This window comes from Rhinolophus sinicus, chromosome 3 (assembly GCF_057876585.1).
Source record: "Rhinolophus sinicus isolate RSI-liver-muscle chromosome 3, RSI-T2T, whole genome shotgun sequence".
In the NCBI taxonomy this organism is placed as follows: domain Eukaryota; kingdom Metazoa; phylum Chordata; class Mammalia; order Chiroptera; family Rhinolophidae; genus Rhinolophus; species Rhinolophus sinicus.
The window spans coordinates 140,338,772-140,366,097 of record NC_142503.1 but is presented as its reverse complement, the minus strand read 5'-3'; the positions used below and the strand labels follow the sequence as shown (position 1 = coordinate 140,366,097).

General features: G+C 38.7%; 1 protein-coding gene across 2 annotated transcripts in view; it reads right to left on the bottom strand.

Moving 5' to 3' along the window:
* GOLM2 (golgi membrane protein 2) overlaps window positions 1–27,326 on the bottom strand; it is a 97,751-nt gene that overhangs the window by 65,004 nt on the left and 5,421 nt on the right. For both annotated transcript variants that reach the window (XM_019725321.3, XM_019725322.3), the window contains exon 2: window positions 1,560–1,614. In XM_019725321.3, coding sequence (XP_019580880.2) covers window positions 1,560–1,614 — 55 coding nt within the window. The remainder of the gene's footprint in view (window positions 1–1,559; window positions 1,615–27,326) is intronic.

Sequence of the window (27,326 nt, the reverse complement as noted above, 5' to 3'; positions counted from 1 at the left end):
CACTCCTACGAGTCAAAAAGAGCAGAACATGGACACAAAGGCAAGAAAAATAAATGTGGCTACCCAGGAAGCGAATTTCTAATATTAATAGAAAGTCAAAGCTGCTCTAAATTATAGATAGTAAAAAATTAATAATTCCTATTTTGGGGTTACAACACACAAATAACACTTACTAATGGTTTTGCAGGTGAGAGCAAAACTTCAATAAATGACAAAGCTAATTTGGGTTGGCTTCTCCAAGAGGATGATAAAATATATAGTATTATCTAATTCTATCTGTAGAGGTTTGGGCAGGCCAGTTGGCTCAGTTGGTTAGAGCACAGTGCTCTTAACAACAACGTTGCTGGTTCGATCCCCACATGGGCCACTGTGAGCTGCGCCCTCCACAACTAGATTGAAACAACTACTTGACTTGGCGCTGATGGGTCCTGGAAAAAAACACTTAAAAAAAATAAATACATAGGTTCAAAATGGTTATAGAATAAAGATATATTTATGAAATTAGAGAGCATTATTACCTACATATATAAACTAAGAGTTACTACAAGCAAAATTTTAAAAGACACAGTGTTGTAACTAAAGGGTGGGAGGGAGAAGGGTGATCCTCAGACCTCAAGCTCCAAAGGTCAGCCATGGTATGAAGTAATGTAAACAAAGCATAGAGCTTGTTTTCCTTATTATTTCCCATAAAAGCTTTAGTTATCTCCTTCCACTTCATCTAAACGGGGAGAAAAAAAAAGATATATATATATATATATATACATATATATATATATATATATATACACACACACATATATACTATACACACACACCACACACACACACACACACACACACACACACACACACACACACACAGAGGGTGCCAAAAAAATGTGTACACATTTTAAGAAAGGAAAAAACTGTATCAATTGTAATATTCAATATATACCGATACCAAATGATGAAAGCAAGTCACGTTTGACTTCCGCAATTACAAGAGCTGGCTCAAAGTGGTTACCATCAGCAATCAGACTCTTCTGATTATGGCAATCTACTGCTTGAGCACAGATAACATCTCTTCTAATGTGTATACATTTTTTTGGCATCCCCAGTGTGTGTGTGTGTGTGTGTGTGTGTGTGTACATCCCCAGGTTTCTTTCTGTTCCCAAGGTTTCTAAAACATTAAGCTTGGAGGACCTGTCCAAAACATCCCTAGACCTAAATGGATAATTTCAGCAGATTGGACACAGTCCAAAGGGATCACCCCTTACCTTTTCCCTAGAAATGTAGCCTCTGAAGCGACAGCTTAATATTTGATGATTCTTTTAACAACATTTCACTGCATGAACTCTGTCTACAGCACAAGATTAAAATGCAGGCCTCAGGTTTTAACTTGTACATTATATATAAAGCAACATTAAAATTTTTTATTATATCTTAAGACAAAACGATGTTTTACCCTCAAAGCTTTCTTCAAAAATTTTATTTCATTTAGCTGTCTTACTATTTCTTAATTCTTGAGGATTTTAGACATTTAGGTACTTCTATCTTTAATTGGTAATTAAGTTTCTTACCTTTTAAATGATGTATGTCTGCCATCTGATATGATATGTTGTTCTGTAGTTTTACCTGAAAAAAAATTAAGTTTCCATTTTACTAAAGAATATACTTTTGCTCATATTTACTTTTTATTCATATTCACTTTGAGGTTGATCAGAAATATGAAAGAAAAATCCTTATTATGCATATACCACCTCTTTCCAAAAAGAATTAAGAGATTAATTCTAATTTTTTAAAATAAAAGTTTATTGGGGTGACAATTGTTAGTAAAGTTACATAGATTTCAGGTGTACAATTCTGTATTACATCATCTATAAATCCCATTGTGTGTTCACCACCCAGAGTCAGTTCTCCTTCCATCACCATATATTTGATCCCCTTTACCCTCATCTACCAAACCCCGCCCCCCTTAACCTCTGGTAACCACTAAACTATTGTCTGTGTCTATGAGTTTTTGTTTCTCATTTGTTTGTCTCGTTCTTTTGTTGTTTTTGCCTTATATACCACATATCAGTGAAATCATATGGGTCTCTGCTTCTTCTGTCTGACTTATTTCGCTTAGCATTATAATCTCAAGATCCATCCATGTTGTCTCAAATGGTCCTATTTCATCTTTGCTTACCGCCGAATAGTATTCCATGGTGTATATATACCACAACTTCTTTATCCATTCATCTATCAAAGGACATTTTGGTTGTTTCCATGTCTTGGCCACCGTAAATAAAGCAGCAATGAACATTGGAGCATAAGTGTCTTTATGGATAAATGTTTTCAGATTTTTTGGGTAGATACCCAGGAGAGGGATTGCTGGGCCACACGGTACTTCTATTTTTAATTTTTTGAGGAACCTCCACACTGCCTTCCATAACGGCTGCACCAGTCTGCATTCCCACCACCAGTGTATGAGGGTTCCTTTTTCTCCACAGCCTCTCCAACACTTGTTACTATTTGTCTTGTTGATGACAGCCATTCTGACTGGGGTGAGGTGATAGCTCATTGTGGTTTTTATTTGCATTTCTCTGATGATTAGTGATGTTGAGCATTTTTTCATATGTCTATTTGCCATTTGTATGTCCTCTTTGGAGAAATGTCTCTTCAGGTCGTCTGCCCATTTTTCAATTGGGTTGTTTGTTTTTTTGTTGTTGAGTTGCATAGAGTTCCTTGTATATTTTGGATATTAGCCTCTTACCGGAGGCACTGTTTGCAAAAATCTTCTCCCATTCAGTTGGTTGCCTCTTTATTTTGTCGATGTTTTCTTTTGCTGTGCAGAAGATTTTAAGTTTGATATAGTCCCATTCATTTATTTTAGCTTTTACTTCCCTTGCCTTTGGAGTCAAATTCATAAAACGCTCTTTGAAGCCAAGGTCCGTAATTTTAGTACCTATGTTTTCTTCTATGCAGTTTATTGTTTCAAGTCTTATGCTTAAGTCTTTGATCCATTTTGAATTAATTTTGGTACATGGTGACAGATAGCAGTCCAGTTTCATTCTTTTGCACGTGGCTTTCCAATTCTTCCAGCACCATTTATTGAAGAGGCCGTCTTTTCTCCATTGTATGTTTTTTGCTTCTTTGTCAAAAATTATCTGTCCATATATATGTAGTTTTATTTCTGAGTTCTCAATTCTATTCCATTGGTCTACGTGTCTGTTTTTCTGCCAATTCCATACTGTTTTGATTATAGTTGCCCTGTAATACAAGCTAAAGTCAGGGAGTGTGATACCTCCAGCATTGTTCTTTTTTCGTAAGATTGCTTTGGCTATTCGGGGTCTTTTATGGTTCCAAACAAATCTGATGATTTTTTGTTCTATTTCTTTAAAAAATGCCATTGGGATTTTGATGGGGATTGCATGAAATCTTTATATTGCTTTGGGTAATATGGCCATTCTAACTATGTTGATTCTTCCAATCCATGAGCACAGAATGTCTTTCCATTTCTTTGTGAATTCTTCAATTTCTTTTAAAAATGTCTTGTAGTTTTCAGCATATAGGTCTTTCACATCCTTGATTAAGTTTATTCCTAGGTATTTTATTCTTTTTGCTGAAATTGCAAAGGAATTTTTTTTTTAAATTTCTTTTTCTGAGATTTCATTGTCAGTATATAGGAATGCAGTGGATTTTTGTACATTGATTTTGTAGACGGCAACTTTACTGTATTCCTTGATTGTTTCTAATAGCTTTTTGGTAGAGTCTTTAGGGTTTTCTATATATAGCATCATGTCATCTGCAAAGAGTGACAATTTAACTTCTTCATTCCCAATTTGGATGCCTTTTATTTCTTTCTCTTCCCTGATTGCTCCGGCAAGGACTTCCAACACTGTTGAAAAGCAGAGGTGATAGAGGACAGCCCTGTAGTGTTCCTGAACGTAGAGCAAAGGGCTTCAGTTTTTCACCATTATGAGATTAGCTGAGGGTTTGTCATATATGGCCTTTATTAAGTTAAGGTATTTTTCTTCTATACCTTTTTTTTTTTTTTTTAAAGATTTTATTGGGGAAGGGGAACAGGACTTTATTGGGGAACAGTGTGTACTTCCAGGACTTTTTTCCAAGTCAAGTTGTTGTCCTTTCAGTCTTAGTTGTGGAGGGCGCAGCTCAGCTCCAGGTCCAGATGCTGTTGCTAGTTGCAGGGGGCACAGCCCACTATCCCTTGCGGGAGTCGAACCAGCAACCTTGTGGTTGAAGGATGCATTCCAATCAACTGAGCCATCCGGGAGCTCAGCAGCAGGTCAGCTCAAGGTGCCGTGTTCAACCTGAGTTGCAGGGGGCGCTGCCCACCATCCCTTGCGGGACTCAAGGAATTGAACTGGCAACCTTGTGGTTGAGAGCCCACTGGCCCATGTGGGAATCGAACTGGCAGTCTTTGGAGTTAGGAGCACGGAGCTCTAACTGCCTGAGCCACCGGGCCGGCCCCTATACCTATTTTATTAAATGTTTTAATCATAAATGGATGTTGTATCTTGTCAAATGCTTTTTCTGCATCAACTGATATAATGATATGATTTTTGTCCTTTATTTTGTTTATGTGATGTATCACATTGATGGATTTGTGTATGTTGAACCATCCTTTTACACCTGGGATGAACCCCACTTGGTCCTGATGAATAATCTTTCTAATGCATTGCTGCATTCGATTTGCTAGAATTTTGTTTAGAATTTTTGCATCTGTATTCATCAGAGATATTGGTCTGCAGTTCTCTTTTTTCTGTTGTCCTTACCAGGTTTTGGTATCAGGGTAATGTTGGCTTCATAAAATGAGTTAGGGAGTACTGTCTCTTCTTCAATTTTTTGGAAGAGTTTGAGCAGGATTGGTGTTAGATCCTCTTTGAAGGTTTGGTAGAATTCACTAGTGAACCCATCTGGTGGTCCCAGACTTTTGCTTTTGGGAAGGTTTTGGATGACTGATTCAATTTCATTACTGGTGATTGGTCTGTTTAGATTTTACAGTTCTTCATGGTTCAGCCTAGGAAGGCTATATGTTTCTAAGAACTTGTCCATTTCTTCTAGGTTATTGAATTTGGTGGCATATAGTCCTTCATAGCATTCTTGGATGATCCTTTGTATTTCTGTGGCATCCGTGATAACTTGCCCTTTTTCATTCCTGATTTTGTTTATCAGCGTCTTCTCTCTTTTTATCTTAGTAAGCCTAGCCAAGGGTTTGTCAATTTTGTTAATCTTTTCAAAGAACCAGCTCTTTGTCACATTAATTTTTTCTATTGTCTTTTTGTTCTCTATTTCATTTAGTTCTGCTCTGATTTTTATTATTTGCTTTCTCCTGCTAAACAAATGAAACCAAGGGGACTTTATTGGGGAACAGTATGTACTTCCAGGACTTTTTTTTTTTCGAAGTCAGGTTGTTGTCCTTTAAATCTTAGTTGTGGAGGGTGCCATTTAGCTTCAAGTTGTTGTCCTTTCAGTCTTAGTTGTGGAGGGCACAGCTCAACTCCAGGTCCAGTTGCCGTTGTTAGTTGCAGGGGGCGCAGCCCACAATCCCTTGCGGGAGTTGAGCCAGCAACCCTGTCATTGAGAGGACGCGCTCCAACCAACTGAGCCATCTGGGAGCTCAGCAGCAGCTCAGCTCAAGGTGCCATGTTCAATCTTTAGTTGCAGGGGGCGCTGCCCACCATCCTCTGCAGGACTCGAGGAACTGAACTGGCAACCTTTTGGTTGAGAGCCCAATGCTCCAACCAACTGAGCCATCTGGGAGGCAGCTCAGCTCAAGGTGCCGTGTTCAATCTTAGTTGCAGGGGGCGGAGCCCACCATCCCTTGTGGGACTCGAGGAGTTGAACTGGCAACCTTGTCACTGAGAGCCCACTGGCCCATGTGGGAATCGAACTGGCAGCCTTTGGAGTTAGGAGCACAGAGCTCCAATCGCCTGACAAACTGGGCTGGCCCTACTCTCCCCCTTTTTATGTTTTGGTTGCCACAAATTGTCCCTGTTGATGGTGGTCAAATAGCCTCCTTTAGTATTTCTTGTAGTGCAGGTTGTGTATTAGAAAATTCCCTCAGTTTCTGTATGTCTGGAAAGATCTTTATTCCTCCTTCGTATCTAAAGCGTATCTTTGCTGGGTATATTATTCTTGGCTCATAATTTCTCTTTCAATAGTTTGAGTATTTGGTTCCACTCCCTCCTGGTTTGTAGAGTTTCTGCTGAAAAATCTGATGATAATCTAATGGGCTTTCCTTTGTAGGTTACCGTCTTCTTTTCCCTGGCTGCCTTCAGGATTCTTTCTTTCTCGTTGATTTTTGACAGCTTCAATACAATGTGCCTTGGAGAAGGCCTGTTGGGATTGAGGTAATTAGGTGTTCTATTTGCTTCTTGGATTCGAGGATCCAGTTCTTTCCACAAGTTTGGGAAGTTCTCATCGACTATTTGTTCGAATCTACTCTTTGTTCCCTTCTCTCTTTCTTCTCCTTCTGGTATGCCCATTATTCTTATATTGCTCTTTCTGATGGAGTCAGAAAGTTCTTATAGAGTTCTTTCATTTCTTTTAAGTCTCAAGTCTCTTTCTTCTTTCATCCGTGTCATTTCCAGGTTTCTATCTTTGATGTCACTGATTCTTTCCTCCATCTGCTCAACTCTACTACCTAAACTGGCTACTTCATTCTTCATTTCTTCTATTGAGTTCTTAATCTCCAGAAATTCTATTTGGTTCTTTTTTAAAATTTCAATCTCTTTGGCAAAATGTTCATGTTGTTCTTTGATTGTGTTTCTGAGTTCATTAAACTGCCTTTCTGTATTTTCTTGCATCTTGTTGCATTTTTTCAGAACTGCAATCTTGAATTCTTTGTCATTTAAGTCACATATTTCGATATCTTTAAGTTCATTTTCTGGAGACTTTTCACTTTCTTTATGAGCTGTCTTGTTGCCTTGGTTATTCATGGCAATTAATGATTTATTATTTCTCTTCCTAGACATCTACAGGAGTGGCTTCTGCAACAGGTTGATAGGAAGAGGTCTTTCTTTTGTTTTTCAGTACGTGTTGGTAGAATGTTTTATTTCCTCTCCGACTGCAGCCGTTTTTTCTCTCTCACACTGTAGTGCTATGTTTTCTCTGCACTATTCCAGCTTCTCACACAATGGGGGGATTCCCTGGAAGGTGGGCTTTTCCTCTGTTAACAGTTCACCTGGTTCACAGGGCACCGCGTCCCTGGAGTATGCAGAGAGCTTTTGAAGTTCCCAAGCTCTTCCTGCACTGGATTCAGAGCCTGTGTCAGCAGTTCTGTTTACTCCTGCAGGGATCCACCCAGATAGGTGGGGTCAGGGGCGTTGTGAGAGGTGGCCTAGAACAATGGCGGCGACCACCACCACAGCCGGTCCTGCTTCCACAGCTCCCTCCCCTTTGTCGGAACTAGTTGGGCTGTGAATCTGTGTCTGCGGACCACAGTTTTCAGAACTGCAAATATTCTGTTCTTTTGATCTGACACTGCTACTGTTCCGCTTCTAGCACTGGGCAGGTGGGGACGGGGCGAGCTCTGGGAGGGTAGGGAGGTGGTGACTCGTCTCAGTGCCTAAGGCTTCCATTCTCTGTGGCAGTGAGGGCTTACACCACCGTTTTCAGCCTTCTTCCCTCAGTCCTTGCTCTGAGGTCTCTGCCGTGAGTGTTGGGTTCAGCCGTGTTATATGCTGTCCTCTCAGCCCTGTGGGCCATGTAGCCCTAGCAATCCGAGTTCTTCCCTTTCCCGCAGCTGCGGTAGTCCCTGGATGCAGCAAGCTCGGAGCACTGATCTAGGTCTGTGTCCTGCGCCCGTGGCTGTCTCAGCACTTTTCCCTTCCCTCCTCCCCTGCTCGCGCGATTTTCCCACCTTTAGGTGAATTCAGTAATGAGACTCTTCGTCTTGCCTGTCTGCTGTGCAGGGAGTCCTTTGTGGAGTTATAGTTTTTCAATTTGTTGTAAATTCCAGGGGAGATTTCCAGAGGCTCACTTCACGCCGCCATTTTGATGACGTCCTGCTTAATTCTAATTTTCTAATACTCATTTTAAATTTGCACAAGAATACTAATTTTACTTAATATATAGTACAACTTTAAAAGTTTTAAAGTTTGAGCTAAATATTGCTTAATGGTATGTGTTTTCAAAATCTTACCAGAAGAGACCTCTTACGAACTCTCTATTAAAAAAATTGCTTGAATCAATTAATGTCAAAGCAAAAGTAATTAATGTTTATCAAGCTTCCATAAAATGACAGGTATTACATAGGACTCATAGCTGAGGTCACTGTACTCTGGGAGTAGGAGACTACAGCTATATTTCAGATGAGAAAAAATGTTGGTCTATCCCAGGGGTGGGCACACTATTACCTGTGAGCCGAATCTGGCTTGCTGCCTGTTTTTGTAAGAAAGGCAAGCTAAAGATGGTTTTTACAATTTTTTAAGGGTTGGGGGGGGTGCAAAAAAAATAAAGAAAAATATTTCATGAATCATATGAAATTCAAATTTCAATGTCTGTAAATAATCTGATGGAAAACAGCCACACCCATTCATTTATGTCTATGGCTGCTTTGGACCTACAGTGATTCTGACAAAGACCATATGGCCTGCAAAGCCTAAAGTATTTACTATTTGGCCATTTACAGAAAAAATCTGCTAACAGAATTACAACAGAGAGATAGATATATGTGAGAGCTATTAAAGGGGAAGAATGAATATCTTGCTGATCGATTAGTTATAGGGGTAAAAGAAGAAACATCAAGGATGATGTTTACATTTCTAAAGTAGGGGGACTAGATGAGTAAGATTGTAATATTCCATAATAGGGCAGCAGGAGAAACGACTTGGGGTGGAAGAGAAAAGTAGGGAGATGATTTTTTTCAGATTTGAACCTGTTGAATATGAGGCACCTTTGACATACCCAAGAAGAGATCTTCAGTAGGCAGTTAGATAAGTAGGTTGAGCTCAGGCATTGATTTGAGAGTCATTGGGATAGAAATGACAATTGAAACCACAGGAATGAGATCACTAATGCAAAGCTGAAGAAGCAACAGGAAAAACTAACAGCAACAGCTATGAGATCAGTTCATCACTAAGAACTGTTCACCAATAACTTCTAATTAGCCTGTGTTTACATTCTTTCCCACTTACGTTATTTTCATGATCCATTGTTTTTTGCACTGTTTTGCCCCTCCAAAGAACATACTATCCTTTATTCTTGTTTTCAAAATGTTTACATCCATTTTATGATGCTATTCCAGCTTCTCTGTACTCTATTTCAAACTTGGTTTTGAAATCACTAGAGAGATGCTATTCTTGAATACAGGGCTATGTATGAGTGGCCTCAGCTTTTTTGGAATGTCTCTTTCATATCCTTATACACTTTAAAAACTTTTAAGGGACGAGGTGAAATTCAATCTACAGACTACAAAAATATTTAAGGGTTATATGGGCAGTATTGCTTTATTTTTATCGCTTTAATTTTCTCTTCAATCTTTATTGAGAATGGAGACAGTGATCCCCGTGGCTCATATACATATAAAATCCTCACATTTCAAAAGCTGCTCTGGAACAATATATTTTACATGGTATTAAAGAGAAAATCATAGCGTGTCTAAATAAAAGCCTTTTCTTAATCCAAGCATAATGTATTTATTTCCCACCCTTTTCCTTTGCCATGTAAGGATTTTTCAGTTAGCTTCTCAGACCCCCTTATAGCATATTATTCCCTTGGACTTTCATGTTCTCTGTTATTCCTGTCAATCTTTCCAGCAGGATTCTCAGAAAAATCTTATATTCAATATTATTATCATCAGCAAGTACCAGTTCTCTCACTTCCTATTAACACTAGTTTTATTGTGCTAGTTATATCACCTTCCATATAAGCTCAGACAATTAAGTTCAGGAACTCAGCCTAGAGAAAGTGCTACATATCTCATTGCTGAATATCACCATGGTCACCTTCGAAGTACTCACCTTGGGAAGCTATGCACTGATGCCAGCACCTAGTCAACCCTTCAAAGAAACTGTGGAACTCTTTTTCTGGAATGGACATCAGAGCTGTCATCGTATTACCCTTGATGTCCTGAATGTCATCAAAATGTCTTCCTTTCAATATTTCCTTTATCTTCGGGTAAAGAAAGAAATCACTGGGGGCCAGGATCAGGTGAGTAGGAAGGGTGTTCCAAAACAGTTATTTGTTTACTGGCTAAAAACTCCCTCACAGACAGTGCTGTGTGAGCTGGTGCATGGTTGTGATGCAAGAGCCATGAATTATTGGTGAAAAGTTCAGGTCATGTAACTTTTTCACACAGCCTTTTCAGCACTTCCAAATAGTAAACTTGGTTAACTGTTTGTCCAGTTGGTACAAATTCATAATGAATAATCCCTCCCTCTGATATCAAAAAAGGTTAGTAACATTGCTGCAACAAGTTCCCGAACTTAACTGTCAGACCTCGGGTGTGTGTGTGTGTGTGTGTGTGTGTGTGTGTGTGTGTAGAGAGAGATTGATTGGTTTACAAACAGCTTCATACCCTTGCCTAATTTACATCTATGGTCAGTCAGACTCTAACCTAGATTCTGGTATAATTCTACAAAAACGTATATTGTTCAAAATGTGTTCCCTGGCCCCAGAGTCTATTGGGAAGAACCTCATATTCAGTCCTTTCAAAAACATACATTCTTTTATCACTTGCAGTCTTATTTCCAATAAGACCTTCACCTTGTTTCTTTTCTACCCCCAATGTTTATCAGAAATGAGAATTTCATGAGAACAGAAACTGTGTCTCACTCATCCCTGTGTGTCCATCATGTAGCCTGACACCAATGAAAACTCAATGTTTGCTGAATGACTCCCTAGACCTTTATGTTCCATAGTCTTTGTACTACATACTCTCCTACCTGTACTTTATCCGTATCTGTATAATTCTAATTATCCTTCAAGACTTCTGAACTCGCTCATTTACGTCCCCTTGTTATTAACTTCAATGCCTTAGGCTTTACCTCTCCCTTTCTGTAATTCTTGTTTCTCTGGGATTTGGAGTCCATCTATAATAGGCCGATTATCCATGCTCTCTTTGGCTGTTTCCATGTTAATCCCTTAAAATATGTTTACTATCCTTCTTGAGACCTCTTGCTTTTTTTCTCTCTTCTGAGGCATGTGCTCTTTATCTCTCTTTTTCAGTAAGAATTATCTTCTCCTGATATTTTCCTATAGCACTTCTTGCTCATCCTCAGCTATTTCATCTATTTTCCACTAATCTTTCTTCCTCCAATACCTAAAACTTAACCTTTATATTTCTACTGCCTCTTTCTGAAGCTCTTTTAATGCTTTCCCAATCCCACATGGCTACTCTGAATTAATTTTGGCAGCTGTTACCAGCTCAATTGCTCTGTTTCTTTGTTCATTCAGGGACCTTGAAAACGGCTCAGCTGTGCATGCTTCACTTTCAGTATGACCTGTTCTTGGGCAGTCAGCACAAGGATGACCATCAATCCCAAAGGTTACATACAATGGGCTTTTTACAGATGTCATTTCTGGCTCCCGTTTCTCCACGCCAGAAGCATTTTCCTGATTATATCTCACATTCAGATGATTTCTAGAGACAATTTTATTTTCTGTAACATAACTGCCAAACCTCACTGATGCTCAGAATCACCTGGGGAGCTTTAAGAAATATAAATCCTTGCCTTCTCCACCCATTCCAGTGATTCAGTAGCCTGGGGATGGTCCCAGGAATCTTTATTTTTTTAAAAAGCTCAAGTGATTGTGATAAACAGTCAGGTTTAGCGATTCCTCTACATACAGATCGACAGTATGTCTTTGGGTGGCACAAAGACATACAGCTGGATCAAAATGGAATATCATTAATAATAACTAATGGGTATTAAATCTTTATTTTGTGCCAGTATTGTGCTAAGTATTTTACAAGTATCACTGCATTTAAAATCACGACCACCCTATGAGATGGGCTCTCCATTTTACAGATGAGGAAACTGTGGCTTCTAGCATACGCCTTGTCGTGCGGGAGACCCTGCTCGCTGTGCCATTTGTCATGCAGGGAGTCATCAGGCGGGGCAGCCTGCGGGGTCTCTGGTCCCGCTCCCCACACAAGAACGCAGGATATGGTGAGGCCAAAAAGGAACACCCACGGAGCCATAGGTAGGGGAGTCATACCACTATGGTCTCAGTGGAGGCTGGGCCCACCGGACGTACGACCTGCCGTCCGCCTTTCCGCCAACCGACTGACCGACTCTCCTCCACTCTCCTCAACTCTGTTCTTCTGCTCTCTTCCGCTCTCCTCGGCTCCTCGGCAATCCTCGGCAATCCTCGGCAGTCCTCGGCTCTCCTCCGTAGCCGCAGCAGTTATACCAGCGGCCAATTGGCTAACCGGCCACAGCCCACGGCCAATCAGCCACAGCTGACGGCCATCCACCACCCGAGCCAGCACCTTTCCATGTGAGGCCGAGAGCCTGTAAACTACTTTCTGGGGCTCTGTCCCCACATGCCTACAGTAGGTTCTGGGTATTTCCCAAACAGTCCCCGACCAGAGTTTGTGTGCTCATGACCATTGTGAATATACTAGGTCAAGCAGGTGATTAACCTCGTTTTCTTACTACTCGTATATTGCACACATATTATTCAGTCAACATTCCAAGCACACCTGCAACTTTAACTTGATCTGTTAAAGAAGTAGTCTCTCTTGAAGCAAGTTTTAGTTTAAGCAAGAGCCAGTTCCACTTTTAAAGAGAATAAGCAAAGTCTTTGGTCTTGGTTGGCTGTAATGAATCACCATAAAGTTTTTTTTATTCACCCGTTCACTTTTATTCAATTAGTCATTTAAAAAGCATTTACTGAGTATTCAGTACGTGCTAGGCCTGAGGATACAGTATTTGGTCTTGGTCTGTGTCGTGCAGGGTGGCCTGCGGGGTCTCATCTCCCACTCCCCACATAAGAATGAAGGATGTGGCCAGGCCAAAAAGAACACCCACGGAACCGTAGAGAGGGGAGTCATACCACTATAGTCTCACTGGAGGCTGGAGCTACACGACGTGCATCCTGCTGTCCACTTTTCTGCCTGCCAACTGACGGACAACTCCAACCAGCGCAGCCACAGCAGTTATATCAGTGGCTAATTGCCTAACTGGTTACAGCTGACGGCCAACTAGCCACAGCTGACGGCCATCTACTACCCAAGCCAGCACCTTACGTGAGGCTGAGAGCCTGGAAACTGCTCTCTGGGACTCTGTCCCCACAGGTGGAGAGGCTGTTCCTAGAGAAAGGATGAACCTTTATCAAAATTATAACAAAAAGGAAAGACATGTGGGTAGAAATGTAGGTATGCCTGCTGACTTGGTAGTGAAACTTTTATCAAATCCTGCCCAATTCTTGGCCAAGCTTGAGATAGAGCATCTGTTGGGCTTGAGGAAGAAGAGGAGTTGAGAAGGTGGTGGGGGAAGTCTGGGGAAGGTAGAAGTTTGAAAGTTGTTGGAATGGGCATGTTGACTACAGAAATATACTTTGTAAGGTGCTGTTGAAAACCCTGTTGGGATAGCTGATCTATAAGTACTAGTCTGGTTATATGATTTTCTCCAGCTGTGATTGAAATAGGCATGTAAAAGAGAAAATAATGGCAAGAAACTAAAGTGAATTTTAGCTCAATAGGGAGTGTAGGAACGGAGTCCCAGAGAGCAGTTTCCAGGCTCTCTGCCTCACGTGGAAAGGTGCTGGCTCAGTTATTAGATGGCGATCAGCTGTAATCAGATGGCCATCCACTGTGGCTGGGTGGCCATCAGCTGTAACCAATTAGGCATTAGCCACTAATATAACTGCTGGGGCTACGCTAGCAAGCACGGATTGTGGCTAGCAAGTGTGGTTAGCAAGCGGATTGTGGATTGCCAATCATGTTGATCCTACTTCCTGTGTCTCCCCTGGCCACCAAGGAGACTGAGGTGCAGGAAGAACCCTTGTTGGGGTACTGGCAGATGTTTGCTTTTGTGTCTCGACCAGCTGCCATCAAGAATATGTGGTATGACTCCCCTATCTATGGCTCCGTTGCTGTTCTTTTTTGGCCTCACTATATCCTGCCTTTTTGTGTGGGGAGCGGGAGCTAAGACCCTATTTTACAGGGAGGAAAAGTAAAGAATGAACAGGGCTGCTGGAAAGGGAGAAGGAAAAGAACAGCGGTCCAGATGAAGTTGACAAAGTATACTTTGTTCAGCAGTTCTAATCTCTTTTTTTGATATATTCTTCCACTAATATGGAAGTTTGAGGTTTACAAACTTTAAATTTCAAGGATTTGAAGTCCTATGTCAGGTTTATGTTAGAATGAATTAATAATCAAGGCCTTTGTTAGTCATTAGTGTTGGCAAATAGTCCTAGTTCTCATCCCAGGCACTTTGTAGCAGAGGTCCCCATTCCTTTGAAGTTGGTTTGAGGGAGGGACAATGAAATGTGAGCAAAATGACATGAATTGCTTCCAGGCATAAGAAATTATGGAGAGCACAATTCATCACTCTTTCATTCTACCACAGCAACCAATGTGTCAGATGATGGCTTCTCAGTCAGCCTCGGTCCTAGAATGAGGAAGATACACAGCAGTGGCTTCAGTTGACCCACAAAGGGTATGCTCAGTGAGTGATAAATTTAAAAGCCATATAAGAGGCTGCAGATGGTGGGCTGTAAAAGGGAAGGAGAGAATGAGAGATGGGTAGGGAAAGCAAGGCAGACCTGCAAAGTCTAAGAGCAAGAGTCTCTTCCCCATCTGCCATATCCAACCCATTAGACTTTCACTTGCACCTCTGACTAATCCTTGAAACTTGGAAATGTAAAAAAATCAAAATAGTTTCTCCACAGATTAGCAGCTCTTGTCACTTCCCCATTACCTTCAGTGTCATCATCAACTTTTTGATTCTCCTGACTCTTTTCCCCTTTACTCTATTCACCAGCGCATTATTGCCTACAATTGCATGCATTTACACTACACACAAGCTATCACCAAGCCATGCCTACCGATTCTTCTTTTTTAATTTCTCTCAGATCTGATTCTTAACTCTATGTTCATGGTGACTGCCTTGATCTATACATGGACTATTCTTGTCTAGCTGCACTAGAATATAAGCTCCGTAAGAGCAGAGATCTTATTTGTTTGGTCGCCTTTGTAATCCCCTGCCACATTGCAGGCACTGAACACTACCGTGTTTCCCTGAAAATAAGACCTAGCTGGACCATCAGCTCTAATGCACCTTTTGGAGCGAAAATTAATATAAGACCCAGTCTTATTTTACTATAAGGCTGAATATAATATAATATATTATAATACTGGGTCTTATATTAATTTTTGCTCTAAAAGACGCATTAGAGCTGATGGTCCAGCTAGGTCTTATTTTCGGGGAAACGGTATTACTGAATAAATAAATGAAGAAATCTAATCTATCACTAGTCTCTTCCCACTTTTATCTATTCCCAAACAATAGTGAGAAACATCTTTGTAAAAACCTGTTTTCTATCAAGTCTTTCTTCTACTCAAGATCCAATGACAGAATATTATTGCTCAGTGTAGAATCTAAAACTCTTCTACCAAGCATGTATTGCCTTCCATAAGGTAGGTACCACTTTTTCTATCCAGTTATCAGAAATGGTCTCCTTGACATAGTCAAGGTTTTTTATACCATGTCTAATAATTAAACTACGTTTTCCTATGTCCATGCATCAACAGCAGTGTCCTTTCCTTTTTACTACTACAAATTACATTGTCTCCTTTAAAATCAGAACTAAAACTTAAATTGATTCTATAGTAGTTATGTTAATTTTTAGAGATAAAAATTTCATTACATTGACTGTCCCCCATCCTTTCAACATGCTCCCATTTTTTATGCTATTAGGCACTAGTCACACCTTCTATTTCCAAGTCCCCTCTAACTTAGTCATGTCCCAGCCACCTCCTGCCAAGACCACCCATCCTCATTGCCAAATCCTGTTTTAGGTCTTAAGGGTGCTTTAATTTCTTCCTATGTTAATTTATTCAGCATATATTTACTGAGTACCGATGTTGTGCAAGTCATTCTAAACACGGTGGATACAGCAAATCACACGAACAAAAATCCCTGCTCTCCTGTGGGGGCAGGGCATACAAAAAATAAGTCATACAATATATTAGAAACTGGTAAGTGCTGTGGAGAAAATACATTAGAGATGAAGAGGGAGAAAGCCTCAACAAAAAGGTGTCATTTGAACAAAGATGTGTAAGAGAGAATTACCATGCAGCTATCTGGGGGAAGAGTGTCCTAGACAGGGGGTACGACCAGTACAAAAGCCCTATCGCAGGAGAATGATTGATGTTTCAAGGAACATCAGAGGCCAATGTAGTGTGAATGAAGGGAGCACCAGAAGGGTAGTAAGAGATGAGGTCAGAGAACTGTGAGGGAAGCAGATGGTACAGGGCCTGTGGGTCACTGTTAAAGACTTGGGCTTTTTCTGCAATTGAGATGGAAGCCACTGGATTATCCTGGACAGATAAGGAACATGATCTAATTGATATTTTAACACAATGCTGTGTTGAAAATGGATTGAAATAGGAGCAAGGACAGAAGAAAGGAGGCCACTTAAGCTATCACCAATAATCTAGGCAACAGATGATAGCAATTTAAATCAGGATGGTAGTAATGGAGGTAGGGAGAAAGGTTTGGATTCTGGAAATATTTTGAAGCTAACAGGTTTTGCTGGTAAATTAGACATGGAAATAAGAAAGAAAGTCAAATATGACTCCAAAGTTTCTGACCTGAGCAACTGAAAGGAAGGAGTGGCCATTAACTGGGTTGGGGAAGAAGTTTGGGGGTAGAGGAAAGATCAGGGGTTTGACTCTGGATGGGTTAAATCCAAAACCATATTTGCCATCCAACATGAAATGATGAGTAGGGAGTTGGAGACCAAGCCTAGAATTAAAGGGGACAGTCTGGGTAAGAGATGCAATTTGGAAATCATCAAATACCATCTTTAAATGGATGGTATTTAAAGAGGTGCCAGGATGAGCTCTCTAAGGTACGGATTGTATGTAAAGAAGAGGTCCAAGGTCTAAGCCTTGGGGCATTCCATTTGAGGAGGAACCAGTAAATGAGAATAAGAAGGAATGGCTAGAGAGGTAGAAGGAAAGCTAGATTTCCTGAAAGCCAAAATGAAGAAGGTGTTTCAAGAAGGATGGAGTAATGGACTGTGTCAAATGCTGCTCATAGGTGAAGATGATGACTGGGTAGTGACAACTGGATTTAACAACACTGAAATCACGTGTACCTTGAAATGGTCGCTTGGTGGTGTGGTGGGGGCAAACGCCTGACTGGAGTGTATTTAAGGGAATGTGTTGAAACTGTTCCCCAACACAGATAGACTATCAGAAAAACTTACTTTCAGCAATAATCCTTCTTCCTAGCAGAAGGCCAAAATAGGGTTTCAGCTCACTTTCTGTGAAAGTTACCTCAGCGGATCATACTCATTACTTTCAAATAAAACACTTGATGGTAGAATCATCCCTCAGTCTTCTGCTACTAATTTTCCCAGAAGTAACTGTACTAGAAAGCTCACTTCAGTTCTCAGCACGCAGAGTGATTATATGTCCTAGATTGTCTAAGGGTTCTAATGTAATACAATTTTGTTCTGTTAATGAAGGGGATTCCTTATATGTGCAATTATCTTATGCTACTGTAAGAGTTTCTATATTAAAATTTTTTTCTCAAAAAAAAATAAAATTCTTTTTCAGCCAGGCGCTGGGGAGAGGAGAGAAAGAGAGTTTTGTTCAATGGGTATAGAGTTTCAGTTTTGCAAAATGAAAAACTTCTGGAGATTTGTTGCACAACAATATGCATACAGCTAACATCACTGTACAATTAAAAATATTTAAGATGGTAAGTACTATGTTACTTTTTTTTTTTACCACAATTTTTTAAAAAATTGTTTTTCAGACATCATGTCTTGATTTTCAATTTGGAAAATATGGACATTATGCAGTTAACAAAAATAAATCTCTAACTGGAGGCATTCTAGGCACCATAACATTTGAAGAGTAAATGTTTCTCATTTGGGGGAGGGTACCATTTAAGGAAGTAAAACCTGTTAAGAAACTTTCCCCACTAAGCTGTAAAATAGTTCCCAACTTTCCTCCAGCTAAGGCAAGAGATACATAACATTAGGGCAGCAGCATAAGCTATAAGAATGGGTCATTTATAAGTAGAATATGTATTAGCACAAACCTACTTTGTAGAATTTGGTATGGAAAGTTTATATCCATATTCTTTAGTCAAATGCTCTTTCAAGTTTTTTTTTCTAGGTCTTTTTAGCTGGTTCTATAGTAACTGCTCTTTCATCCCTTGATTTCAGTTGTTCTCTGTGTCTTTCTTAAACTTACGTCATGTAACGAATACTGAACAAAGCGTTGCAGATAAGGAAAGACTGTAATTATGCAGAGGCCTAATAGTATAGTGCTTAAAAGAACAGGCTCTAAAGTTAAATTGCCTGGGTCTGAGTTCTTAATCCATGACTTATTAGCTCTATTATCTTGGCATACTGTTTAACTTCTCTGTGTTTCAGTTTCCTCACGTGTAAAATGAGAATATTATCTGTCTCACAAGGTTGTTCAAAGGATTACATCTGAGACAAACAAATCCAACAGTGCTCAGGCACATAGTAAGTGCTTAATAAATGTTAGCTATTATTATTATGTAAAAGAGTAGAATGTCTTCTTTACTATTTATTCCCAGTACCTAGGATGGCAGTCCTCCAAGTTTAGCCTTTTTTTTGGCTAAACCAATACATTGGGAATTTCACAGAATTTCCCAATGTATTATTTGATTCTCAATTCCTTTTTTGATCTCAGAGCTAATTATACTATAAGTACATTTTGGATTATTGTCTCCTAAATGCTTCTACTGATGCTTCAATTTTTTCCCCAGTGCATAATGATCTTTCTGTATTTTATCCTCTTCAAGAATGCCATATGTACACTGTGAACTTTTTCTAAATCATTCATTAAAAATGTTAAATGTGACAGGTTCCAAAACTGATCTCTTGTTCCCTACTGTTTATAATTCTCTGTCTGAGAATGTAACCATGCTATAGTGGAAAAACTACAGGATTAGAAATCAGAAAACCTAGATTTAGTTCTAACATCAGGTACTAGAGACCAGAGGCAAATCACTTTTAAAAGCTTTTCATCTATAAAATGGGAACTGCAAGCCCTATCTACCTTAGAGCTTAGTTATAAATATCAAATTAACCAGCTTTCCAAATCTATTATTCTCTTTTCTTGCTGCCATTGTTTTAAATTTAAGCCCATAGTTCTTGCCTAAACTTCTGCAGTAATGTATTTTCTAACTGATCCTACTTCAATTTCATTCCTCTACAATTAGCCTCCATACTACGTCTATAATTATCTTTTCAAAATACAAATTTGATTTTATTGGTAATGGTTTCTTAAATACGATACCAAAAGCATAGGCAACAAAAGAAAAAACAGATAAAATTTGACTTCATCGAATTTAAAAACTTTTGTGCATCAAAGGACAAGGACACACCATCAATAGAGTGAAAAGACAACCCACAGAAGGGAGAAAATATTATTCAGCTGTAAAGAGAACTGAAGTTCTGATACATGCTATAGGAGAAATCTTGAAAATATTATGCTAAAAGGAATAAGCTAGCCACAAGGGGACAAATATGACATGAAGTATCAAGAACAGACAAATTCTTGGAGACAGAAAGTAGAATAAAGGTTATCAGGGGCTGAGGACGGGGAACAGTTAGTGCTTAATAGGTACAGTTTTTGTTTGGGATGGTAAAAAATTCTGTAAATAGATAGTGATGATGGTTACACAACATTATGAATGCACTTAATGCCACTGAATTGTAAATTTAAAAGTGATTAAAGCAGTAAATTTTATGTTGTGTATATTTTAAAATAAAAATATAGTAATAAAGAGTCTGGCCCTAAATAGCTTTATTTGTCGCCACAAATTCCCGTCCTTCTCATCACTATGTATCTTACATTCCACTCCTGTTGAACTGCTTGATCTGTGAAGGTACGGCATACTTTTAAGCTTTCCTGAATTCATTTACGTTCCTTCTGTCCTTCCCCCTTTCTAAGTTTAGTGAACTACTCTTAATCTATTAGGATTCATCTTCAGTGAATCCCTTCTCCCGACTTCCTGAAGCAGTTAATCAATTGTTTCCTTGACTCTCAAGTCCCTTTGTAAAGAGCTCTACTGTATCATTTAATCATGCATTATGGATTATTAATCTATATGTGCTTCCCCATTAGATACAGTTCCTTGAGGACAAGTATTCAATCTTATAGTCTTTCCATCCCTAGCACCTAGTACACGGTAGATAGTCAACTTTCCCAAATAAATGACTTATGCATATAATGTGCTTTGAAAAGTCTTAAAGCACTATATCAGTAAAAGGACTTATTTCGTTTCACCCTTTCTGAATTTATTTCAAGTTAGTTTCCAGCTTATGAAACAAGTCCCCGATGATATGCAATATATAACTCAATTTTTTTCATTATAATGCTATTAAACTCATCCCAAGGTTTTCTTCTCTTCATTTAAATGCTAAATTGAATCAGAAAAATATTTTTGAGTTTCTAAACAAAGAAAACACTAGCTAGATTTGCTATCATACGTTTCAAAGAAAGGATACAGTCTATGTACGCTAGAAAGACAACGAGTTGATAATGAGTGGTTTTACATCAGAATATTTTGACTGTCTTCCAGAGAAGTAGTGTAATCAGATATGTGAATAATATCTTTGGTAGCCCTAGCACATATTTATGCATACTTTGATTAAGAGCCAGTGCAAACTGCTGAATCAATCATCAAATATTTACTGAGTCCACACACTGTGCATAGAACCAAATATGTAAGGGTTTACAAAGTTAAGACTAGATTTTTATAGTCAAGAAATTCACACTATAAAGATGGAAGAAATGAAAAAAAATAGATCCAATATAAATGTGCAGATATGGTCACTCACTCAACAATTATTAACTGGGTATGAACCAGGAACTCAAAATAGATGTAGATTATGAAATATGGACTCTGCCCTCAAAAATCTTAACATTTTTAAGTAATATTATGCCAGGAACTATGGGAGTACAAAGATGAATAGAACATACAGCCCTGCCTGGCTCACAATCTAGTTACGGAGAGGCAATTATAAATAAATAATTACAGCAATTAACACTGATGACTCTTCCTCAAAACTCTTCTCCCTTGGCCTACATGACACCACAGTATCCAGCTTTTTATGCGTTTATGGATTGGAATATTCAATATTGTTAAGATTCAACTCACTACTGGGTGGCTGGATGGCTCAGTTCATTAGAACGCGAGCTCTAAACAACAGAGTTGCCAGTTCGATTCCCACATGGGCCAGTGAGCTGTGCCCTCCACAACTAGACTGAAGACAATGAGCTGCCACTGAGCTTCCAGAGGGGCAGCCAGATGGCTCAGTTGGTTAGAGGGCGAGCTCTCAACAACAAGTTTGCCAGTTCAATTCCCACAAGGGCTGCACCCTCTGCAACTAAAGATTGAAAACAGCAACTGGACTTGGAGCTGAGTTGTGCCCTCCACAACTAGAATGAGGGACAATGACTTGGAATTGATGGGCCCTGGAAAAAACACACTGTTCCCCAATATTCCCCAATTAAAAAAAACCAAAATAACCAAACCTCTAAGTTTCAGTTTAAAAAAAGAAAAGATTCAACTTACTCCAAATTGATTTATAGATTTATTATGGGTTGAATTGTGTCCCCAAAAAGGTATGTTGAAACCCTAACCTCCCCCACCCCCCCACCTGTGAATGTGACCTCACTGCAGATGTAATCAAGTAAAAATGAAGTCATACTGAATTAGGATAGACCTTAATCCATACGACTGGTATCCTAATAAGAAGAGAAAACAGAATGCCATGTGAAGGATAGGTAGGGAAGATAACGACGTGAGAACACACAAAGACATACAGACATATTGGGAAGACAGCCATGGAGAATGGAGACAGACTGGAGTTTTGCCGCCATAAACCAAGGAGCTAGTAAGATTGTCAGAAACAACAAGGATCTTCCCCTCCCCATGGCCCTGCATGGCCCTGCCATGCCTTAATTTTGAACTTCTGATCTGCAAAACTATGACGTAATAAATTTCTGTTGTTTTAAGCCACACAGTTTGTAGTTCTTTGTTACAGAAACCCTAAGAAACTAATAGACATAGTGAATACTCAAAAGTTATTTGATTTGTTGGTGAGATAACTGCTTTTATATAATAATATATATTATTATTTACATAATAATATAATTTTATTTTATATTTTTTTAAATATATATAAAATACTCTGTAGTAATATAGTTTACTAAAAAGAGCAAGGGCTTTTGCAATCAAACAGATCTGAGTTTAGAATTCTGCCATTCTCTTACCTCTTTTAAGCCTATTTCTTCACCCATAACACGAGGAGGATTAACAAAATATGTAAAAGCCTGTGTAGTACAGAGTTTGACATTAATAATGTTAGTTCCTCTCTTTCCTGGGTGTGTTGGTACTGAAGAAATTTGGTCTTGCATTGTTCTCTTAAAACTCAAATATATTAATTAAATTGACAAAAATATATTGAGCACTTACTGTACTCTATACTAAAAAGATCTTAAATACATCCCCACTTTTCCTCTTTGTCTTTCTTATTTTCACATTTCTCTACTTTCTCTTGTTCCATTTTAAGAGACAGAATAATTCCAGGAGGTTCCATGGAGCTCATAGAAGGAACTGATTCTTGAAAAATGGCTAGGATTTAGTTATGCAGAGAAAAGGTAAAAGGAGCTTCCTTACACCCACTCTACAGAGGAAAGAGTTCTTGCAGTGTGGCATGTGCTATCTGTCTGAAGTGTCAGGGAGTACTTTTTGGACTGACTTCATTAACCAAGAACTATTTTCTGTGGATGAAGATCTAAGGTTTCCCCATGTCAGATTCTTCCATGGAAGAGAATTAACATTTCCTTTGACTGAAAACCCAAGCTTCCCTCTAGGAACAGGCTAGGCATACAGTAATTTTAGTTTGTCACAGTGCTGCAAGGTTCTCGTTCTGTTTCCTAACTTTATCTAACTTTCTTGCCCTATTTGTCCCTGGGCCAGGTAGCTCCTCCTTTGAATAACGTTGCCTCAGAGATTTGGATCAGTTGCCTTCCATCTGATTTTCTCCCGTCTCTCCTTCCTGCAACTTTTCTCCTTTAGCTTCAATAACACTCATTTTTTCTCATCCTATCTTTCTCGCACTCAATGTTGATATACCCTGTGCTTCCATCTTAACCCCAATTTCATTTCTTTATTCCTCAGATATGTTTGAGTTTCTGCTTTGGGTCAGTTCCTATACTACATGTTGTAGTTACAGCAGTGAATGAGTGAACAAGAGACAGATACAGTATACATGATTATGGAGCTTAAAATTGAGCAGGGAATATGAGGGGAAGACCTAACCTAGTTTAAGGGCTTGGGGAAGACATTCTTGAGAAAGAGAGTTTTAGTTGAATCCTTAAAAAAGATTAGGCTTTAGTGAGGTAAAGAATAAGTGAGAGGTTTTGAGGAATAAGAAGCTTGGGAGAGATGAGAAGAGGCTTCTGAATTTAGGGCACACTATGTTTCAAAGCACAGAATGGGGAAAAGCACGGAGAGTTTGAGGATCTAAAAGTTCAGTATGTGGGGTTGGAGGGAGCTAAGGGGAGGATGATTGTATTTGATGCTGGACTGCAGGGCTTGAGTCAGTGAGAAAAGATTTATGAGCTACATTAAGGGTGATAGGAAGTCATTGATTGGCTTCCCCCCTTTTTATTGCATGTTTTCATTTTTATTTTTTAACACCTTCATTGAAGCATAATTTACATTCAGCAGACTGCTTCTATTTAAAGCATATAATTTGATGACTTCTGATAGCTTTAAATATCTGTGTAACCACCACTACAATCAAGACACAGCACATTTTAACCTCCCTTTCAGTTTCCTCTAGATCCTTTGTCATCTCTCCCTCAACCTCTGGCTTCAGGCAACAACTGTTGTTTTCAATCATTATAGATTAGTTTGCTTTTTCTAGAATATTATATAAATGGAATCCTAAGTATGTACTCTTATGTTGGGCTTCTGTCATTCAGCATTGTTGAATATTGTTGAGTAATAGTCTGCTGTATGGACTTATCAGATTTTATTTACCCACTTACCAGCTGATGGAAATTTTGAGTTTTTCCATTTTTTGGCTTTTTGAATATAGCTACTATGGATATTTGTAAGTCTTTATGTGATCATATGTTTTCATTTGTCTTAGTAAGGACTACCAAGGAGTGAAATGGTTGGGTCAAATGGTGGGTATATATTTAACTTTATAAAAAACTGCAAAGCAGTTTTCCAAAGTGAGTGGTGTACCATTTTATACTCCCACAAGCAGTATGAGAGTTTTAGCTGCCCCACATCCACACTAACACTTATTATTGTCAATCTTTTTAATGTTAGTCATTTTAATGGGTGTGTAGTAGTCTCATTGTGTAACCGCACTTCATTATGTAATATGAACTTCATTTCTTTAGCATGCATTTTGCTTTAATCCAAGTTGGTTTGTATAGTCTGATAGAACTATGACTCACTTGCATTCTTTCCAGCAGAACTTTCTATCTGTACACATACCATATGCCCACTACCTTTAATCATTAAGCCCTTAGGACATTAGGTTCTGGTCAGCATCAAACTCACTTAAAAATAAAACTTCAGGTCTGTCATCCATGACCAGGATACAATAACCAAATCTCAAAGTGTAATAAAGCTTCAGTCAAACAAAGATAACAACTTGGCCTCAGTTAATGTTTCAGCTCCAGACTCATAAAAGCGGAACGGCCCCCACATAACGCATCCCCTGGAAACCAGACTGAGTAATACCATGACTGACATCAGAACCTAAAGCCATGCTCAACTGCTCCTTACCTTAGCCCCAACCAATCAGCAGAGCCCACAGCCCCAACTCCTTAGCTACTAGAGGCCATCAGTGAGCCAGGTTTTTGAGAGCACTACTAGCTCACCTGTGTCTCCCATGTTGGTGCCAATTCCTTAAATAAAATTTTACTTCCTTTGCTGCAGTGTCCTGTTAGCTCTTATTTGGCTTGAATGCACACAGGCAAGTGGACCTTTTGAGTCTGCAGCAACAATTGTGGCTTTAATTTGCATTTTCTTGATGACTAATGATATTGAGCATCTTTTCATGTGCTTATCTGCCATTCATAAATCTCCTCTGACGAAATGTCTATTCAAATATTTTGCTCATTTTAAAAAATGGTTTGTCTTATTATTGAATTGTGAATGGTTTTTGTATGTTCTGTTAAAATTCTTCTGTCAGACAAATGTAAGTATTTCTTCCAATCTGTGTCTTTTTTCTTTTTCAAAAAACAGTGCCTTTGGGGAGCAAAGTTTTTAATTTTGATAGTCAAATTTATCAATTTTTTTCTTTATAGTTCATTTTTGTGTGTGTGCCATCAAAAATCCATGCCTATACTGAAGTCACAAATATTTTCTCCTGTGTTTTCTTCTAGAAGACTTAGTTTCACTGTTTACATTTAGATCCATGATTAATTTCAAGTTAATTTTGTATATATTGCAAGGTAGTTGTTATTCTTTTATCCCCCATAAAGACATCTAGTTGTTTCAAAATTTTTTCTTTGAAAAGACTTTCCCCATTAAATTGCTTTGGCCCATCTGTCAAAAATCAATTGGCCATATATATATATATATATATATATATATATATATATATATATATATGTATATGTATATGTATATGTATATGTATATGTATATGTATATGTATATGTATATGTATATATGCACTCTAGTCTGTTCCCGTAATTTATGTACCTATTTTTTTCATCAATACCACTGTCTTGATTACTGTATCTTTATAGTAAGTCTTGAAATCAGGGAGTGTAAGTCCTTCAACCTTGTTCTTCTTTTTGTAAATTTGACTATTATAGGTTATTTGCATTTCTATACATATTTTAGAATCACCTTGTCAGTTTCTACAAGCAAAAAAAGTCTGCTGGAGTTTCTACTGAATTCTGTATTAGTTTCCTACAGCTGCCGTAACAAAGTACCATAAATTCAGTGCCTTAAACAACTGAAATTTATTCTTAATTTTGGCTAGAAGTCCAAAATTAAGTTGTCCGTAAGGCCATGCTCTCTCTCTTGAAGTCTGTAGGACAGGATCCTTCCTTGCCTCTTTCTTAGCTTCTAGTGGTTACTGGCAATCCTTGGCATTCCTTGGTTTGTAGATGCATCATTCCAGTCAAGGCCTCCATCCTCACATGGCCTTCTTCCCTGTGTGGCTTTGTGTATCAATGTCCAGATTGTCTTAGGAGGGACTCAAGACATTGGATTAGGGCTCACCCTAATCCAGTAATCCATAACACTTTATATCAGCACTAAGAACTATCAAGAACCCACAGGAAAAATTTTAAATATGGTCCTTCCTTAAGGAACTTAAAATTTTGTTAAGACAAGGTTAGCATTTAAGAAGCTATTAGTCTAAAAAGAAGAATAAAATAAATTAATGTGGCTCACACAATAAATGTAAGTTGTGCAAAAAGAAAGAAAATCATGCTCCAGGTCAGAAGTCCCTGAGTGCTTCATGGTGGGCATAGACCAGAAGCTAAAGATTAATGGAATCTCTTGGTAATAAGATTGGTAGAATAGATACATAGAAAAGAGGCAAGAGGTTATTAGTCAAAGGGCAAAACAAAGATACAAGAAAACAGGAATTAACATAACACAGGCAAGTGGGTAGACAAAAGTAAGCAAAACAACATGGGTGGAACAGAGTTTGGGTCAGGAGATAGTGGGAGACAAAGGTAGTTGGAATTCTGAATTGATGCAGTGAGTGATACAGCCACTGAGAGTAAGGTTTGAAGATCAGGGTTTCTTAAAGAGAACTGACTGAAAGAAATAGAGACCAGGGCAAGGAGACTAGTTAGAAAGCTATTGTTTCCTTACCAATCAATTCTCTCTTATTCTGCCACCAGAGTGATGGTTTTTTTAAAACTCATTTTGATCAAGTAACTCCACTGCATGTTGAATTACTGAATGTGAGATGCTGAAGGAATCAAAGATGACACCAATCTCAGTTTTAATAATGGTTGCAAAAACATTATTTATAGGGATCAAGAAGGTAGGAAAGGGATATAGTTTATGAGTTTTGTATGGTCTATGAATAATTTGAGATAGCAAGTAAAGTATAGCTAGAACTTGGCCAGATTATAACTGGTGAGGCACAGACAAAGGCAGGAATTATCACGT